General features: G+C 31.0%; 1 protein-coding gene across 1 annotated transcript; it reads left to right on the forward strand.

Moving 5' to 3' along the window:
• The first annotated feature begins 4,801 nt into the window (after positions 1-4,801).
• On the forward strand, positions 4,802-13,840 carry LOC133699481 (splicing factor U2af large subunit A-like). Its single transcript, XM_062122723.1, has 18 exons — positions 4,802-4,984; positions 5,088-5,263; positions 5,465-5,584; positions 6,183-6,250; positions 6,890-6,972; positions 7,081-7,125; positions 7,218-7,277; positions 7,994-8,054; positions 8,152-8,264; positions 8,959-9,074; positions 9,310-9,408; positions 9,569-9,644; positions 9,895-9,983; positions 11,762-11,828; positions 11,913-12,011; positions 12,396-12,477; positions 12,898-12,965; positions 13,206-13,840. Exons 1-18 carry the CDS (start codon positions 4,907-4,909, stop codon positions 13,341-13,343), a joined length of 1,638 nt encoding a protein of 545 aa, XP_061978707.1. The 5' UTR covers positions 4,802-4,906; the 3' UTR covers positions 13,344-13,840.
• Positions 13,841-20,753: the final 6,913 nt, after the last annotated feature.

The raw sequence follows: 20,753 nt of genomic DNA on the forward strand, positions 1-20,753 counted from the left end.
TAAGAAACGTTTTCTCTTAATGCTCTGTTTCACTTATTGGCTATTGCTAATACCAGATCATTTATGAATCCAATTGCTACTTGCCAGGCGAGGTCTTGACTCGTGAGGCTGTTGAGCAAGGCGTCTTGGGCCATGGAGTTTTATTTCCTAGCTTTATTGCGGGCGCCCAATATTTCTAATGGCCCAATATGCGATTTTCTTAATCCATCGATGTAATCGATCAAAAAAATAAATTATTATTCTTAATATCAATTAATCAATCCAACCTAAAAATTTAAATTACGATGTGAGGTTTTAAAATATAATTTATATTATTTTCTAATACATTCCTTTAAATAAAAACTCTTTGGATTTGAAATTTGTACTGATCTACATTACTTTGTACTTAATTTTTATCAAATAAATAAGAATAGTGAGATTCGAACTCGTAACTGCTTGGTTATCAAGGCTCAAGGCTCTGTTACCATATTAAAAAGTCAATTCAACCCAAAAGCTTAAACTGTTAGTTGATGTCCCAAGATATAATTTATATTATTCTTTAACATACTCTCAAGTGAAAGCCCTTTGGGCTTAAAACTTGTACAGACTCACACTACTTTGTGTTTAATTTTTATTAAATAAATGAAAATAGTGAGATTCAAACTCATGACCGCTTAATCATCAAGATTTTGATACCATGTTAAAAAATCAATTCAACCTAAAAGGTTAAACTATTAGATAATATCTTAAGATATAATTTATATTATTTTCTATTTATCGATTGATTAAATCTTGTTAGTACTAGTAATAGAATAGAAAAACAATTAATACAAACACTCAAATAGAAATAATAATAAAATACAAGCACTTCACATGTTAATTTTTCTAAAAATATATCAAAACAATATCAACGTAGACACACCTGATAAATAGTTGACTGACACGTCATAATTCTAGTAACAAAACTAACAGAGTAATTGATTTGTTAAATTTTATGAGTACAAGCACTAAAATTATTTTTAAAAGATAATTTGATCATCATAAAGACAACTTGATTTTTTAATGTCTAAATTTTCTCATAAAGATAATTTAATCATCATAAAGATAATTTGATTTATTCATTGCCAATCCTTTTATGATCATCATAAAGATAATTTGATTTTTTAATGGCTAAATTTTCTCACTACCTAGCAAATATAAATAAATGATGTTTTTCTATTTCTCCTTTGTGCATTCCACTGATTATATATTATTATTGGTTATGTTATTTTTTTAGTTATATATATATATATATAATATTTAAACCAATACCATTCTAGTACATAAAATATGCAAATTGAACATAAAATATTAAAATAAATTGACAAGAGGAAAATGGAGGAAACATATGGGATCTAATTGATAAGATTTGTATGGTTAGGACTTAATTGATAATGGGTATAAAGATTTGGGATTAATTTTAGGTTTCTAAAAAAAGGCTAATCTCGATTAGCGAGTCATGGTGAATGGTTGTGCTCCTTCAATGAATCTGTTCAGGTGAGATGTGGTGAAGACATGATTATCTAATGCCTTGTTTGTTTCCAGGAATTTATTTTCCTGGAAACTATTTTCTCCACTTTTCTATATTTGGCAAATATAAAGAAAATTAGTCAAAAAAAACTAAATTCCAGTCAAAGAAAAAAATTACACTTTATGACAGGAAAGTATTTTCCTTTTCTTATTCTAAGGAAAACACTTCCCTTTTTTTTGTTGACAAAACGTGTACTATTATCAAGTGATTATAGGGATTGAAGAAATTGGTGGATAAGACGAAGGGAATTGAAAAAAAAAAGGATTAGGTAAGAAATTAAGAAGGATCCCTCTTAATTTGTTTAAGATAGAAATGGAAGAGCTCATATTCTTCCATTTCTTTTTTATTTCTAATACTTTCAATTTATATAAGCAAATTTGAGAAATAATGTTATTTTAGCAAAAAAAAGCTAATAAGAAAATTATAAATCATTTTATTTCAATTATAAGATATTTTTGTTTTCAAATTAAATTTAATTGGTTCTCAGTGATGGAAAATTAAAATTAAAATAGTTATTAACCTAATGTAATATTTTATCCTCTACACAACACTTATTAAAAAAAAGGGACTAATAATCACTTGTCAAATGCATATTAAAAAATCATCAAAAAATAATAAAAAAGTGACTAATAATCATTTGATGTTTTTTCAAGTTTTTTTTAAAGTAGGATGTATATTTAAAATGCATTTAAAAACATAAACTACCGCACTCTCAAACACATAATAACAGAAGATATACAAATAATTTTCATGCTTGTATCTATTGATCTCGATCATATATATTCATGTTATTTTAATCCAAATCACCTTAATGCTTGTATCTATTTTCATGCTTGTATCTATTGATCTCGATCATATATATTCATGTTATTTTAATCCAAATCACCTTAATGCTTGTATCTATTTTCATGCTTGTATCTATTGATCTCGATCATATCATATCAAAACTTAATATTTATGCATGACTATGTTTGATGTGAGATATTTATATTTATATCTTAATACTTATTTGAGATATATTAAAGGGATATTACATGGATAATTGCCTATACCTGTTAAAAAAACAATATTTATCCAAAAAACCCATCAAAATATTTTTGTATTTATTTATCTTTTAAAAAAATCTTCATACCAAAAAACCCAAATTTCTAACTCTTACTTAATACCATAAACTAATTTGGCTTTTTTCATATGAAAACAAACATATTTTAAGCTTTTAAAATTGAAAAAAAAATATTAATAGGTTTTATTTATGAAAAATTTCACAAGGTTATATCTCCATAATATTATATGAAATATATAGTTATATTTTATAAAATAAGCTATATATAAATATAGGATATAATAAAAAAATTCATCATTACACTTTTAAGATTTTATTCTTTTATTATAAGTGATTAAATATTTATATTAAATATTTTTCATATATTAGATAAATTTGAAAAAAAATTTAATTAATTAATAAATTATTTTCCATAACATAACCAAACACTGGGAAATGTTTTCCAGTTTATTTTCCATAACACTATCAAACATCGGAAAACAATTCACTTTTCAGGAATTCACTTTTCTAAGAAACCACTTTTGAAAAGGAAACTACTTTCCTACAAACAAACGGGGCCTAAAAGAGTAAATTATTTTTATTCCCTGATTTAGTCCTTTATGTTTGAAAACCTACTGCTTGTTTTTGTGTTTTAAAAATGTTTTTGAAAAAATTTATTTTTTTTTGTTTTTTTTGCTTCAAATTAATATGTTTTTAGTATTTTTAGATCATTTTGATGCCCTGATATCAAAATTAATTTTTTAAAAATAAAAAAAATATTATTTTGATATATTTCTAAATGAAAAACACTTTAAAAAACATGATTTTTTAATCAAACTTGATTAAGAAATCGAATTCCAAGCATTACAGGACACCAAATCATATATTTTGGTTATGTGTGGAATGACTTTCTACAAATTGATTTAAGTTTTTTTTAACATTTGATTCCAAGAAAAGTTTATAAGTATATTTGGTTAAAAATAAATTGACTTAAAATCAAAATTTTATTACAATTTTCAGTCAGAATTATGATTTAATCAAAAGTTAAAAATTTTAACTTAAAAATTATAATTTATATAATATTCATTCTTTTAAAAAAGTTAATTTAAGTCATTTTTACTTAACATATTTCTACTTAAAATCGTTCAAACTCATTTTTATCACAAGTTATTTATCAAAACAACATTTGAATTATAATATTTTGATTTTTCATGACCATGTTTTACTAAACATTTATTTTTCCTGTAAACCTCCATTATACTGGGTTTTCTGTGAGAATTCGAAATTAATAAAAATCAATAACAAGTACGGACTCAATAATTAAAAGAAACCTAGAAGAGAAGGCAAAAACAACTTGTGTTCTATCACATTTCACTTATTATTATTATTATTATTATTATTATTATTGTCTAGACCAGTTTAAACATATCTCGATTAATTTTACGAATTCTAAAGTTAATGACCATGTAGATCTCTAATAGCTCTAAGAGAACTCAAATTTATAACCATTAAAAAACAAACTTAAAATCTAACCAGTTCAGCTACCCTTAAAAATCCATGTATCATTGGACTTTGGAGTAATGTTTTGCCTTTTTTGTTTTTTAAAGTTTTTTATACTAATCATCTAACTTTTCACCGAGTTTAATATTATGGATAACAGTGATTATTTTTGGTCCGGTTCGGTTTTTATAAAAAAAAAAGTAACTAAACCGAATTTTTAAGAAAAAACCAAAACCGGTTCAAACCGACAGGTTTTGGTTCGGTTTTTTAGGAAAAAAACCGGTTCAAACCGGCTTGACTTGGTTTTTTCGGTTTGACTCGGTTTGGATCGATTTTTTGCCGGTTTGGCTAGGTTTTTTTTCCGGTTTTGGTTCGGTTTGGTTCAATTTTTTCGGTTTTAGACTTATAAAACTGAAACCGAACCGAACCGCCCAGTTTTTTTAAAATTTTAATTGATTTAATCTATTTTTTTTTATAATTTAATTTTTTCAATTATTTTTTTTAATTTTTTTTAGTTTTTCAATTTTTTTTTCACCCATAATTATGGAAGAGTTCGCTCTCTGCGCGCGGGCAATTAACCATTAATGACTAACAAAATAGGGTATGCCATTTCACTATTGAGCCCATTAAAACAGAAAACCAAGCCTTTGAATATGGGCTTCCAGTTTAACTTTTTCCGGGCCTATAAAACACTGGGCAACGGCTACAAGCGTTCTCTTTTTCTTCTTCTTCTTCACATCGCCTCTTCCCATTTAAGCCAAGATTGAAATCAAAATCGAAATTAGGGTTTTTGATTTCTCAAAGTTTAAGCTACAATGTCTTACAACGATACAGGAATCGATGAGAATGACGAAGATTACACTTCTCAGACTGATCGTGTCTCCCGTCACAAGGTACCGCATTTCTTCTTTGTTTCTCTACAAATTTTTAGACTTTAACATCACTAGAAGTACACTCCTTTTTCCATAGAAAGTTTATGCCCTTTTTTCATGTTAGACGTACAGTTCTCGGGAATCTGAACATGATAGGTCAAGGACTCGAGGCAGGGGAAAAGATCATGACCGCTATCATGGCGGGTATAAAGATGGAAGTGTGAGGAATGATGGAAGAAGAGATAAATTCGGTGATTTTGACCGTCATGAAAGGAGTAGCCGTGGTCGTAATTATCATAGGTTATAGTTTTCTCATTTATTTATTTATTTTATGCTATTGAAGTTCATTGCCGTGGTATTTTATGGTATTTGGATATTTTTTATTGATTTTCGAGCTTCTCAAATGTGAATTTACTTTTAGTTATCCATTTTAGATATGGTTGTTAGTGCTGGGGAGAGGGAATGATATTGTGATTATGAAAATTACTGTTCTTTTTGTAGGCACCGTGATTATGATGGTGATAGAGGAAGAAGGAATGGAAACAGATCAAGCTCTTATTCTCAGGGTAGATTTCAGAATCGATCTAGGTCACGCTCTCGTTCGCGATCTCCTTCGAAAAGGTATTGATCTTTTAATGTTAATGTGCAAAATTTTATGTATGTTTTTTTTTTTTTTGTGATTGAACCTTGTAATGAAATGTAGCAGATAGATTGCCTGCTTGTAGACTGGTTAGCTAGTCCTTTGACTTATTTTCAATAACTCTAGGCAAGTGGGGACAATCTTGGCATCTTAGGACAATAATTATCCAAGTTTGTAAACCCACTATGAGTTTGTCATTGTCCAGTATAATCGAAGTTTCTCATGGCACTGACTATTAGAGAAACATAACTGCAATTTGTGTTGCTGTTGGGGTTAGAATTGCACTTGGTTCACCTTCACATAGCAAACCATTACAATTTTATTATGATTACCATTCTAATCTGCTTCTACCAGATGAATTTTCACGTGCACTACTACTGATTATCATAATCTTATTAATTTATTGTTATTTCCTTTCCTTTCTCTCCTGTTCCTTTGAATATATACCTTTTCTTGATTATCTTATGTTTCTTGTATTGAAAATTAATCTAATTTCTTTGAAATGTCAAAATTTAAATAATATTTCTTAAAGATTATATTGTTTCATCATGACCTTCTTAAGATTAATTTTGTTGACAGCAAGCGGAAAAGTGGTTTTGACATGGCTCCATCTGAGGTGGGCATGCTTCCTGGTGCTGCTGTGGCAGGTTTGGATCTAGTCTCTGCCTTATATATACATAGGTTCTACCATTCTAGTACAGTAGTTTCTTACAGGATAGCATTTTCAGTCTGCTATTGACGCCACCTTCTAGTAAACTTATAAATTTTATTTTGAAAGACACTTATTTCCTTTCCTTTTAGTTTTTATTTATTGTTTACTACTGAAACTGAGAAGCATCATTCTGTTTTTTGGTTGTTGTCTGTTGTTTGTTTGTGTTTGTGTTTATCATTTGGGTAAGAAGGCAATGTTGGGCTACATGTCCCACCGTCCTACCCATCGGAGGGACCACTGTAGATTTAATGTTCAACGGAGAAACAATGCATCAATTAGCTGGATCTTGTTCGTCCTCAACTGAAAAGAGTGCCATTTGGTAGACTTACAAATATTTCCCTAGCATCTCCAGTGATGGAATTCATTTCTTTATTATTTGAGTCGTATACTTTAGGTATGGAATAGGCTTCTTTATCTAGCTTTATGACGAGGTTGATAGTTCTGAGCTTCCATACATCTGATGTTATTAAATTTATCAGCAGGATATTTTTTTGATCAATATATATGTAGTTAGCATATGTCTTCCTTTTTTAGCTCCATGACTCACTCCTCTATAATTATATGTTCCTTTTAGTTAATGATGCTGGACAACTGCCAAGTCTTCCTCAAACAATGCCAGGAGTAGTACAGAACGCTTTACAATTTGGAACAACACAGGTGCACCTTTTCTTTCAGAATATATAAATGTCAAATTTCTTGCATTTTTTTATAGATGTATACGTTTTGTGCATGCGTGCATATAATTTCTCTTATTTCGTGTTACAGTTTGGAGTTTTTCCATTAATGCCTGCCCAGGCCATGACCCAGCAGGTGGATATACGATGATGCTTATTCATATTACCTGTAAAAAGCATGTATATATGGATTCACCATGATCTTATTCTCTGTGTTTCTGTCTTCAGGCAACAAGGCATGCACGGCGTGTTTATGTTGGTGGTCTCCCTCCCCTGGCTAATGAACAGGTTCAACCTCAGTTTTTGGTTTCCTGCTTGTGTGATTACATACTTTCATAAAAAAATTATCATGGACTCAAAATTTTTGAAAAAAAAAATTGACTGTTAACATTCTTCAACATTTTAAAACTTGTAATTTAGCATTGCAAAATGCTTTTATAAGTACATGAATTGTGTTTCTTCACGTTGTCTTTTTCACACCATCTTTGTTTCCTATGTGAAACTGCAATTTTTTTATTACTGCTTTTGGAATTTTTATGGTATAATATTGTGAGTGCATTCTAGGAGTTATCACTCTTGATATTTGATTTTAAAAATCTAGTAAAGATTAGGAATTCTAAGATGAATGCTATAAAAGGCCTTTGTAGCATTCAAAGTGCTATTTATCTTCCAAGCAGTATTATTTTGTTACAATTTAGTGTAATAAGTGGATCTTTGAAGACCTTTTCTTTTATTAGCTCTATGTCACATGAGTTCTTTCAGAAATTTTTGTAGATGCAGCTACCTGTCAGGGTCTAACTTGCTAACTGTTATGTAATGGGGGGATACAATATTATATTTTATTAAGGTTGTCCATTCATGATGTTCTATGACTGGCTACAGTCAAGGTATTGGATTTATCACTTTGAATCTTTTGAACATCTCCTTTCTTGCATCTTACCAATATTTAGGGAGATTTCCTTGCAATATTGGAACATTATATGGTTTCTTATGTTTTGAAACAGACAATTGCAGCATTCTTTAGCCATATTATGGCTTCCATTGGAGGAAATGCTGCTGGTCCAGGTAGTTCATCTTGTTAATGTCCTTACCAGAGTTCTTCTGTACGTATTTCAAACATTTTATTTAATTGTGGTGCACAATCCAATCTTTTCTCTTGCAGGTGATGCAGTGGTGAATGTATACATAAATCACGAGAAGAAATTCGCGTTCGTGGAGATGAGAACTGTTGAAGAAGCAAGCAATGCAATGGCTTTGGATGGAATTATTTTTGAGGCAAAAATTATCTTTTGATTATTTCTTGTCACATTTAGCAAAGGAGTAATACGTGATATTTTGGATTATTATGTAAATTTTTCCTCTAACTACCAGAGTATAGAAGTAAACGGAAAATGGTAGTTTGATGGATAAGACTCATTAGCATATGGATGTAGATTATATGTATATTAGTTTTCTAAAACCCATGCTTGCCAAACCTTTTCTTGTTGACTGTCATTAACTTCTGTTACATGGGAGACTTTGGGCTTCAGCTAGCTGTAGTAATAGCGGGAGATGGTTAGTAGGTCGTAACTTATTAACTTATTCATCAGGAAAATGTAGTAATAGCTGAGAGTTGGTGACATTTCTGATTGGCTGTCTGAAGAGGTTTGATTAAAAAGAAGAATCTACCTCAACTGATATGCCTCTTTGTGCATCCTTTGTCAACAATTAACTATTCATAAACCTGGTGTGATATTTGACAAGAATGAACTATTTACTGAGTGCTTTTGGTGGTTTGTTTATCGTCATGCTGTGGGGCTTTAATTTTAAGATGTTTATGGCAAGAGTTGGGTAAAAAGATTTCTATACGCTTTAATATTTTTTGCATTCATTTTCATGGATGTGGATCTCATAAAGTGCATTTAAATTGGCACATGCTCTGTGTGTTGGTACTACTTATTTGCTTGACATGCATATTTGGTATCTCTAGGGGGTTGCTGTGAGAGTTCGGAGGCCTACTGACTACAATCCGTCATTGGCTGCGACTCTGGGTCCTAGTCAACCAAGTCCTCTCCTTAACTTAGCTGCTGTTGGTCTCGTACCAGGGTAAGCAAGTGCTTCCATTTTTTTTTATTTGAAGATTGATTAAGCATCTCTTTCCATTATTCTGGCATTAATGATTATTTAATTTCAGTTGGAGTTTGTCTTACTAATTGTGTTTTTGTTATTGCTGATATAATACACTACTGTCTGTCCATTTGCATCAGCAGAGATGGATTTTACATTCAGTTGAAGGATCTTCCTTGATTTGTGGTTTGCTTATTCATAATTTGATTTTCAGTACAATTAGCGGAGCGGAAGGACCTGATCGTGTCTTTGTCGGTGGATTGCCATATTACTTTACTGAGATACAGATTAGAGAGTTGCTAGAATCTTTTGGGTATGAAGCTCTACCGAACTTGTCTTTCATTGACAATTTTCTTGCCACAGTCGTTTTCTTTGTGTTTTTGGCTCCTCATATTCATTAATCTAATTTTAAGTAGTTTGGGTGCAATTTAGATGTTTTAACTGTTGCAATGGTATGCTCTTGATCTACACAGACCTCTCCGTGGTTTTGACCTTGTGAAGGACAGAGACACTGGGAACTCAAAAGGATATGGTTTCTGTGTCTATCAGGTGAGTGATTTGAAACATTATAATCATTTGTTATGTGTCTCAACAGCTGAACATACTATGTTTTGATCTTAAAAGAATATGGGCTGCTGAAATTCAACATAAGCTTTTCGCGTCTTAGGTTGGATTTGGAATTGACTGTTAAAAACCTGCTTTTCAAGCTTGTTTTAGATCAAATGTATGGTTATGAGTGTATAATTTTGGGGTGTCCTTTTTTTATCTCTAAATGGTGAGTGATGTGCAAGTACTTCAGGATCCTGCGGTGACTGATATTGCATGTGCTGCTCTAAATGGCTTGAAAATGGGAGATAAAACTCTAACTGTCCGTCGTGCTACTGAAAGGTTAGTCTTTTTAATCTAATGAGCCTGGATTTGGCTGGAATTTATATTATCATTCCTCCCGCATGCATCAAAATGGCACACTCCCTTTTTATGCTACCTTACATATACTTTTATTGCCATGCTTTTATATGGTAGCCTTGCTAGTTTTTGCAAATTTTCTTTTTGTAAAGTTTCTTAGCCCCAATTTTTTTTTTTCTAAAATTGGCACTGGTGGAAATCATGCCTGTAGATGACACAATTTTCTTTCAAAACTTATCCTTTCTCTTTAGCTTTCTGGAAGCTCAGTCTTTTTATTGTGTTGCTGATTTCCACGTACTTCAACAGTATGATAAATTCTAGACTTGGGACTTCTAGTTTCCAAATTCACAAGTGACATGAGATTCACTAATGTTGAAAGTATGGACTGGGAACAGAAATGTGCCTGCACGCTTACACACAAGTGTGCGTGTTTATACAAGTACAAATATTGAAATTCATGCTTTTACAGAGAGAACAAGAGGTGTTTCATGTTTTTCTGCCTTCACATCGCTCTTCAATGAATTAGTAGAGATTGATTGGTGTTTGGAGTGTGGCCCAGTGAATATATTTTGGTGTTTAGTGGGTTGTGTGAAACATAAAACAGTCTAGGAATTATTCTCTTTCTTTCAGTGATAGAAACAATCCTCTTACAATTATTCAGATAAATTTGATTAGTTTCAAGGCGGTATGAGATTATTGTTTCTCTATCAGTAATAGCAATTATATTCTTATTTTGGCCTTTATATTTATATTTTCAGTGAAAAAGCAAGAAATTATTGCTTTCCTTGGCCTTGATTTTGTCCTCACCTTTCTAAGCTTTATTTAATCCCCTATAATACACCAGAGGCAAAATAAGTCACTGAAGATAAAATGAAGCTCAAGGACGATCCAGACATGACTGCAACATGAGATATGCATAAATTAGCAGATCCATAATATATTTACATGGTATTTGGATCCAGATACAGTTGAATGGTTGAAGACTCGTTTTGAGACCTTATGAAAAAAACTAACCTTCCCTGAGGTGCCATTGCTCTTTTTTGCTATCCATTCAATCTTACTGCCGTTACAAACCTAATTGGTAGGATTGTGTGGACCTGTGGAGGGCCCAAAGTTGATGATGTAGCTGATTGTTGCCTGTGCATTGCATCTGTTGTCCAAGGCTATATGCAAAGGGTGAACCTTTTGACTAGCCCCTCTAATTCATGAAGTTCGCTGGTTATAAGTGAATATCGTGTCCCACTAAATGACTCAGACAAAAGACATGTACATGCGTGTGTTGGGAGAGGTGGGGATGTGGGGGTAAGGGGCTTGACATTAATTAAGCCGTGGACATTTTTTATTTAAGTTGAAGTTTTACATTTTGAAAATCCATATGTTGAGGTCAGTTAAACCAGACTGATTGTGATTTGTGGATGTAAGTTGAAGAAGGCAATAAATCGATGCATTTCTGTCAATCAAATTCCTTCCCATTCTTTGTTGTTTCACATGTTTTGTGGGTTATGTGAAAACTAGCCACAATCAAGAATGAAATGAAAGAATGTGTTGTATTCGTTAAACTTAAGAAGAACAAAAATAAAGCATGGAGGGACTTGTAAAATTTGTTTTAGAAAAACTTTATTTTCTTGCGCCTAAATGCTGTTTGTTCCACAGACCCTAAGCTATGAGAATGTGCGGGTGTGGCTTCAGATGATACTTTTACATTAGTGTTTGAATTCATGACTTTGCACACTTTAGTTGATGCATGTTGCCTGAAACAGTGGTGGGCAGTCCAAGTCAGAACAGGAAAATATATTGGCTCAAGCTCAACAGCATATAGCTATCCAGGTAAAAGAATACGTCTTTTGTTATATTTTTTCAGTTACTTTTAAATCTATGGTATAGGCTCACATATGGTGGTTTTGCTTGCAGAAAATGGCTTTGCAAGCTGGTGTTATGAATCTTCCTGGAGTAGGGATACCGTTGGCAGAATCTGCATACACTCCATCTAAAGTTTTATGCTTGACTGAGGTGCCATACAGCCTTTTTCTAGTTCATGGTTTTATTTTCTGCTTTGCTGCTATTACCGCTATCACTACTTGCTATTTAAAGAATGGGGAGAATGAGAGGAAATAATGAGAGTTCCAAAATGCTTAGAAGCTTGTTTTGTGAGCACTCTGATGATTTTCCTCTACTTGCCCCTGTTCCTACATCCCCAAATGAAGTATTCCATGATATTCCAAATGTTTATTCTAATATATAATCATTGCATATTGCAACTGTGAGCTTAGATCACCCATCTGTTTTTGCGTACAGTTTTGTTTCACGATCAGTTTTTATATCTTTTGTTTAATGGATTTATGCTGATTGAATGATTGATAAATCTAATTCTCTTCTATCCCCTTTCTGATAAAGGCTATTACCATGGAAGTACTAGCAGATGATGAAGAGTATGAAGAAATATTAGAAGATATGCGGGAAGAATGTTGTAAATTTGGTATGTTCATAAAGATATAATTATATTCTACCCCCTTATTCTTTCTTTTTGCCTGTGGGGTGTGCATGAGTGTACCCATGCATGGCTGCGTGTTTGTCTGGTGTGCACAAGCACTTGCGCATTCATGCAAGTACATCTCTGTGCATCTGTGCCCACACAGTTGTTACATGTGCATCACTATTTATTCTTTTCTACATTGAAAATATAACCTAGAACTATTTGTAAGATGCAAATTCTGAATCTGTTAGTTGTTTTTCATTGCATTCTTCTTTTGGATACAAAATTTCTTTGGTGACAGACTATATGTAGCTTTACAGGGATCTTATCATGGAAAGTGCTGTTCTCCTTGTTTCTAATATGTAGCTCTTTGGTACATGCAGTTTATTACTGCTTATAATATTTGCTTGGTCGTGTGATTAGGAACCTTGATCAATGTTGTTATTCCTCGTCCAAGTCAGAATGAAGAGAAAATGCCTGGCGCTGGAAAGGTATGTGGTTTCCTTGTGCTGCACCTGTTTTTAACCTGTGTATTTATTGCTGAGCTCTGTCTCACTTTTTCCTGATACTTCTGAAAGTATCTGCATTCATTCCTCCAATTTTGTACTTGCTGCCTAGTTTGAAAACAAAGGGAATATGGAGATAGTAATATCAGAGAATCTGAGATTATGGTGCACCTTGTAGTAATAGATATTTTGTAGTAATAGCACCTTGACTCTTATTTCTTGTAGGTGTTCTTGGAGTATTCTGATACCATTAGTTGTGCAAACGCAAGAAATGCACTAAATGGGAGGAAATTTGGAGGAAATACTGTGAATGCGTTTTATTATCCAGAAGAGAAGTATTCTAATGGAGATTATGGTGCATAAGAAACTTAGGAACACGATTGCCTTTCTCAAGTTCTGTATCACAGTTTATATTATATTATGGAATCATTTATTGTCAACTGTTAGCAGCTACTTCCTGCGCAGATATCTCAGGTATGTAAATATAATTTTGTGTCAACTGTCAGCAACAAAAAGCATAATCTGTTAGTTAAGGTGGCTTGTTCCTTTGTTCATTCCCTTTCATACCTCGTGCTCCATTGTTTCGAGCAACTTGTGGATTAATAGGTACTGTAAGGCAACCTGCATTTCTCTTTCCTGATGAGCAAGTATTTATGCTAATTTTGGTGTTGGACCTCCAAAAGTAGATACTGGCGGTGGTTGTTTAAGGGGTTGGTTGAGCAGCGGGAACTCCTGTTTATTGATGAAACGCAATATTGTTAAAAGACTTTTTTACCTTGCAATTTTTAAGATTCCAAGCAATAGTGTTTTGTATGTTAAGAAATCTCAAATTATGAGGAAGTGAGAAATGGTGTTTGTTATGTGTGATCGCATTTCTGGACATGTCTTGTCTATAACAGCAGCTCACATTAGCTAATGTGTAAATGCTATTGGTTCTGAGTAGTTTTATAATTCTTCTGCACTTTCGATCTGATCTCATCATCAACAGGTTTTTCATTTGTTTCTTTTGAGGATAGAATTGTTTTCAGAAGCTAGAAATTATAGTTTTTGTTAAGGAGGGTGATGCTATTGATAGATAAAAATAGAATTTCTCATTTAATTTTAATGAGAGAGCTTAAGGTTATGTCTGACATGATTTATAGAAGTCTTTTTGATTTTGAGTTGTATTTCTTTTTTCATAAATAATATATGGTAAAATTAAGTCAAGTTAGAGATATGTTTGGTAAAATTTATTTAAAATAATATTTTTTATTTGAAGAATGGAGGTAGCTTAAATGAAAACTTATAAGTTAAGAACAATGAACTTCTTATGAAAGTACAATTTTGATTTAATTTCATAATAAATGTTTGATCTAAGTCAAGAATTGTTTCTAAAATATATTCATGACTTTTCTTTGTCTCAAATGTTAAAAACTAACTTAAATTAAAATCCAAGTCATGCTAAAGGTTATAGTTGGTGTATTTTTCACAAATTGTCTTGAATTGTGTTTAACCTCTCTAACTTAACGAACTGTTTGGTTAGGTTACATTCTTTGTTTTAACTTTTGATTAAATTAAAATTAACTCAATTTGTCAGTCACAATATTGATTATAACTTCTATAATTTTTTTTCCTTCAAATCAGTTGTTTGGATTATTTTTAACAAATATGTTATTAAGGAAAAAATATTTTAATTTATTTTTGTTATAAGTTATTTATAAAAACAACATTTGAATTATGACCAAAGCAAAGTCAAAAGTCATGTCTACTCTGAATATTTATGTGCATGCCATATAAATACAAACACAAATATACCAAGATTACAAAATTATAGTAATACATAAAATGTTTTAATATTTCTGGATAAACTTTGACATTTTGGTCATAAATACTTATGGTTAAAAAATTAATAAAATAAAAAATTTATAAATTTATGCTTTTGTACATTCTAGGCTTAATGCTTGTGATTTGTCAAGGGTCAAAGCTAATTATTGAAAAAAAAAATTTAAATTAATTAACTACCGTATATATTAATAAATAAAAAAAATTTGGAGACTTGTTCAACCTTTTAAGCCAATAACAAATTGTTGGTGGCCCTGTTAAAATAATAATCTGATTAAAAAAAGTTAATATTGTAGTTGTTTTAACCTTAACCTGATCCTGGCTTAAAAGTAAAATAATATACTGTCAAAGAATTAAATCAAAAAAATAAATAAATTTAGGGATTGAAATGAAAAGATGGTGACACATTGTATTGACCAAAGTTAACTCGTGAAATTTACGGCCCAGGTAATGGAATGAAAACAATAAATTAACTCAGTTGGACAATTTGTGTTTTTTTTTTTATTTTCTTATTCTCTTCTCGGTTGGACCTTAATTGAGTTTTAATTGAAATCAGGTTGGATAAAGTTTGGAACTAAATTGATGAGTTATAAAAGAATTAGATACAAAATTTAATAAATAAATTAACATTGAAGGAAGAAACTGAAAAAACATGAGCTTAAAGAAAAAAAAATCAAATAAACCCGATTGAATCTCCTAAACCTGAGTTAATCTTTCAAACTCGTAACTCATGAAACCTAGACTCAAGTTTAATCAAGAAACTCAATTCTCAACAAATTTAACGTTGAAGGATGAAATAAAAAAAATTCAATTTAAAAAGTTTACCAAAGTAATAAAAAAAAAGATGATCAAATTTGATAGGGGAAAAAAATGGAGGATGGAATTGTGAAAAAAAAAAAATCCAATTTTAAAAATTATCTTAAATAAAATAAATAACAATCAAAAGAATAAAAGTCGAATATGACAGATTAAAAAACTAAAGGAGGATGAAATTGAAAAAGAAAATCTAATTTTAGAAACCATGTCAAATAAAACAAACAGTAATCAAATGAAGAAGTATCAATTCCAAAGGAAAAAGAAATTGAAGGGATATTTTGAAAATTTAGAGGGCCACGTGAGAGAAAAAAAGAAAAGCTCATTGACATCAAACCTATGTTAGTAAGCACGCACATCATTTAAGGAGGGAGGGACCACAAACACGATTCCAACAACAATAAGGAAGACGCCTTTGGCAATCGTAATCCCCCATAATGCACACTCCAACATGTAGGAATTAATCTTAGTAGTTTGTTTTAATTTGCTTTCTATGAGTTTATTATGGTGAAAAAAAGCCCTTACATTAGGTTGATGTTCAATTTTATAAAATAAAATTCAATTTTATTGCATAAAAAAATTAAGATTTAAGAGACCAAATTTGATAGTTAATAATAATGAAAGGTTTTGGCATATGGAGTTTCTTTGTTTTCATTTTTTTGTCTTTTTAGTTTGAAAATTTTATGTTTTGGTCTAAAACTTTATTTTTATCATGTTTTAGTCCTTGAATTTTAGAAAAGAGAGAGAAACGTACTAAAAAATAGAGGATGAGAGAGAAAGTTATCGATTGGCTACATTTGATAACTAAAACAATCAATCTTGGTGTGAACAAGTTTCATTTAATGAAAGGAGTTTTATTAAGATGTTTTTGGCCCCTCATCTTGTTGAAAAATGCTTGATCAGGGCTTGAATATTTTATTTTTGAGATGATTTTAGGTTTTTTTGTTTATCAATTGAAGTTGTTTTGAGGTTACATATGAGTTTATTTGGGGTTATAGGGTGTTTATTGGGTTTTTTTATGTGAAAATAGGTTGAATAATGAACTTTGGGTCCTTACCTTGACTTTAGGCACTGTTATAAAACCTTACTTGGTTGGTCAATTTGAGATTTGTCTTGCTCGAAGTCTAGACTGGTTTGGATAGAAGAAATAATTGAAGAATGAAAAAAGCGGTTGACCTGGTAAAAAACTTGGGTTAACTAGTGACTAGGTCAACTTAAGCATGAAGGTGTCAAAACCTAACCTTCAACACGTTGACTTCTTTTTTTTTTGTTAAAATTATATCGTTTTGATTTGTTTTGATTTTATTTTTTAGGGGTTAACCCGGACAATTCCCTTACTTGTGACTCGAGCCTTACCTTAAGTCAATCTCAAATCGAGTTTTACTCTTATGATATCTAATGATCTCTCTGGATGTCTGAATCTATACCATTAGATGACGTGGTCTGTATTTTTTTTATTAAATAAAAGAACAAACAACATATGGTCTACCCTTTAACATAAAAATATCAAGGTGGCCAAGCCTAAAGCGCGAGCCTAACCTTCTTCTTAATGAGCTAGGTGAGCTGGTCTACTTAGACACACACTTGGCTTGTTTTGTTCTTTATTTTTATAGTTTTTTCTTATAATTTTAATTTAAATATATTAAAATAGATTAATTAAAAATGAATTTGAGATTTTTTTTACTAAATACCATTCAATTTTTAATTTTTGTTTTACTAAGATCATATCCTCCACCCCTTTTTTTTTACTATTATTATGATATTTTTCCTTTGTTTTTTTTTTAATTTAATTCAATCACTTTGTTATGCATGGTTATTTTATTGTTGTATAATTAAATGAAAATGATTACAAAAAACACAGTTCGACCTAACCGAGTTTATGATTTGGGTTATGTGATTGACAAGTTAATACTGGTTGACTTGGACTGATCTAAATTGTTATCATTTCAATATTTTAAGAAATGTTAAGAAGTCGCATGAAATTTTTTTCGAAGTCAAATAAGGTTTATTGCTAGATCGATCGGGTGGCGAATGGAATCACTTTGTTGAGCGGATCTTATAAAGTCAACTCTAGCCTAGTTTAATTTAGGACTTCGGCCAAGCAAGGGCCTATCCCAATAGATCTTTAGTTTTAATTGAAATCCATTAAAATAAATTAAATAAAAATTTATTTGGGATATTATTTTATTAAATGCTAAAACATACTTGATATTTATTTTGTCAAAAACCATTCAGTTTTTACTTTATTTTTTTAATAAGGTTATAACATTCTTTTTTTTTAAATATTAGTAATTGCCCTTTGTGTACAATCTCTATGATGTGTTTTTGGTTTTTTTCCCCTTAAATTTTATTGGATTATCTTCTCAGTATATCTATTTTTTATTATCATTTAATTAAATAAAAAAGAGGTTCCAAAAAATAAGTTATTAACAACCAAGTTCATGACCCGGGTTGTAGGCTTAGCTGATTATCCTAACTGAATGTGAGGTCAGTTCGAAACATTGTCAATTTAATAATAAAAAAGGTTGAAACGATGCCATCTTCAACTTCTTTTGGTTCAAATTGGGTTTTAAATGTGTTAATTGATTCAACTTTAGACATGCAAAAGGGCTTGAGACAGAAGGTCTTGAGTTTGACCTAATAGACAAGACTAGATTTAATAACATTGCTAAAAAATCCCCCAAGACAATGCTTGGGTGGTGTATTATTGTTATATTTTTTAATATATTTATATCAAAATTATTATAATATTATTTTTATTTAATTTAGACTTGCTTTTATGATTATGATAAGATGTTTTAAAAAATATTCTAGTTGAAAAAATTCGGATAAAAAAGAAACTCATTAATAAGATAAAGAGGTTTTAATTATAGGGATGTTTTTTTTTAATTCAAATCATCCAAAATTATTTGGATATTGATTCTAATTGTTTTTTGTTTTTATTAAATAAATGAAACAAATAAAAACAATAATAAGAAAAATTGGGATTATGCTAAGTAATAGTGCATGTTAAATAAAAAGTTATGCGTTTGGGTCGAAACTCAAACAAATTGTCTCAGGTCCTTTGAATAGCAACCGAAACAGACTACACTCTCATGTCACTAGTGGCCACCACCCTACTAGTTTGTAGCCACCAATTATGCTCTTTCTCCTTCTCTTACCTTTTCCAAAAACAATGAACACCTTTTGAGTTAAAAAGAGTACCATACACCGCCCAAGCACATAAGATTTTTATGTTTTTACTAATATATTTTTTGTAAGTACACACTTTTATACAAGGTTAACACTACCTTTCTTAGCCAATCTTGACCAATGATTATTTTTAGCCAACATACCATATATTCACTAAACACTTCATCAATAACGTGTCAAACACTACTTTCAATAGTGGACAACAATGTTTTTACCAATCAATTATCATGCAAATCCCAAGGTGAGTTGATGTTATCAAGGTTTATAAATAACTTGAATCATCAGGTAAACAAGAAATGTTTTCATAAGTCATAATTTCTCAAACTGAACATTTCAAACACAATACAATTTCTCTCCATTCGTGCATTATTTTCTCCTGATACACCTACCGACTTAAGCATCGAAGAGTCCTTTATTCCAAGATGAACTTATTTTTTCAGGAACACGTAAGCTTAGACACAGGCTTATATTTAAAAGCCCACACATCTTAGTCCAGGATCACAGCCAATGAAAAGCCCATTTTCCATGTGAAGTCTTTTCACAACTTTATTAGTGGTGTTGTTTGTAAGAATTAAACAAAAAGTCAGTCCATCACCTTTCATTACTCACAAAAACTCTTTCCATGGCAAAAAAAACTCCAAGACAAGGGAGAGTAATTGATTTTTCTCCCACAAAAACTTTAATTTCTCTATATCTTTAATAACCTATTTATCAAGTTCAAATGCTTAAAAATGATGGTTTGGCCATGCAAGAGTAACATCACATTTATTTATTTTATTAGCAAGAAATTCAACACACAACTCCATTGTATACACTAGATGAAAAAAGAAACTATGATTTCACAAAAAAAAGGGATAAAATGACATGCAAAGTTTGCATAATATTTTTACGCTATAAAGAAGTAGCTCTCTTTATAGAGAACACTTTTCCATAGATCCTAGCCATATGCGTGGCTATCTCCATCAATCCTCCTTTAACTCTCACTTGTATGCTCCCTAATAAAAAGAGACCTAGATGCAATACTTGATCAATTCCTAAGAATGAACACTAGTCCCACCAAATTCTCTATTTTGTCATAGAGTGTTACACACTTATCTATTTAAGAATGTGTCACCATGAAAGCCAATTAGGATAACCATGATGACCTTACAAATAATAGAGAGCACATACAAAATATCATAGGCATCCTAGAGTTTGTAATACAAAAGAATGATGCCATGTATAAAATTTTCCTTGTAACTTTCATGTATCTGTTAGGGTATGATATCACATCCTTGAACATGACTCAATCATTGGCCTTCATGACCGTTATATCAAGCTTATCTTTTGTTTCAGCACTATCATCCCATCCAAAAAGAGCATGACAAAACCCTTCACCATCACCTAACAAAAGGATAAAAGCACCATAACATATCTTTAGATATTTAACGAGGAAGTGCTCAATGTGAAAAATATACTTGAACCATTTGCCACTGAGACCTTGATAAGTGGAGTTTAGAACTACTCATTATAGAAACACCTATATATACTGCATGATAAGACCCTTTTGTGCATTAAACATGTAGTGAAAAATTATATTAGAGCGGAATAAACCAACATGACCAAACAAAGCCACCCACGATTTCATCGAGCAAAGTCTTGCTAACATCACTGGTGCCCAATCAGAGCATCTAAAAAGAGCACCAACGAACACATTCGTGATCTATTTATATTTTTCGAGCTTTTGACTAACCCTCTCACCACCACACGAGTTAAGGTATTAACCATGATCAAGGAAAAAAACCTCACAATCCAGCTTTCTTGACAAATAATGTAGAATGAGAAACCTTAATAAATTCAACTTTTTTCATTATAACTATAAGAATGAAATTTATGAATACCATGCCTTGAAAAAAAAGATATAAATATTTATCGCTAGAGGTTACCTTTACAAATTCATGAAAAAAA

Source organism: Populus nigra, chromosome 7, assembly GCF_951802175.1.
Source record: "Populus nigra chromosome 7, ddPopNigr1.1, whole genome shotgun sequence".
In the NCBI taxonomy this organism is placed as follows: Eukaryota; Viridiplantae; Streptophyta; class Magnoliopsida; order Malpighiales; family Salicaceae; genus Populus; species Populus nigra.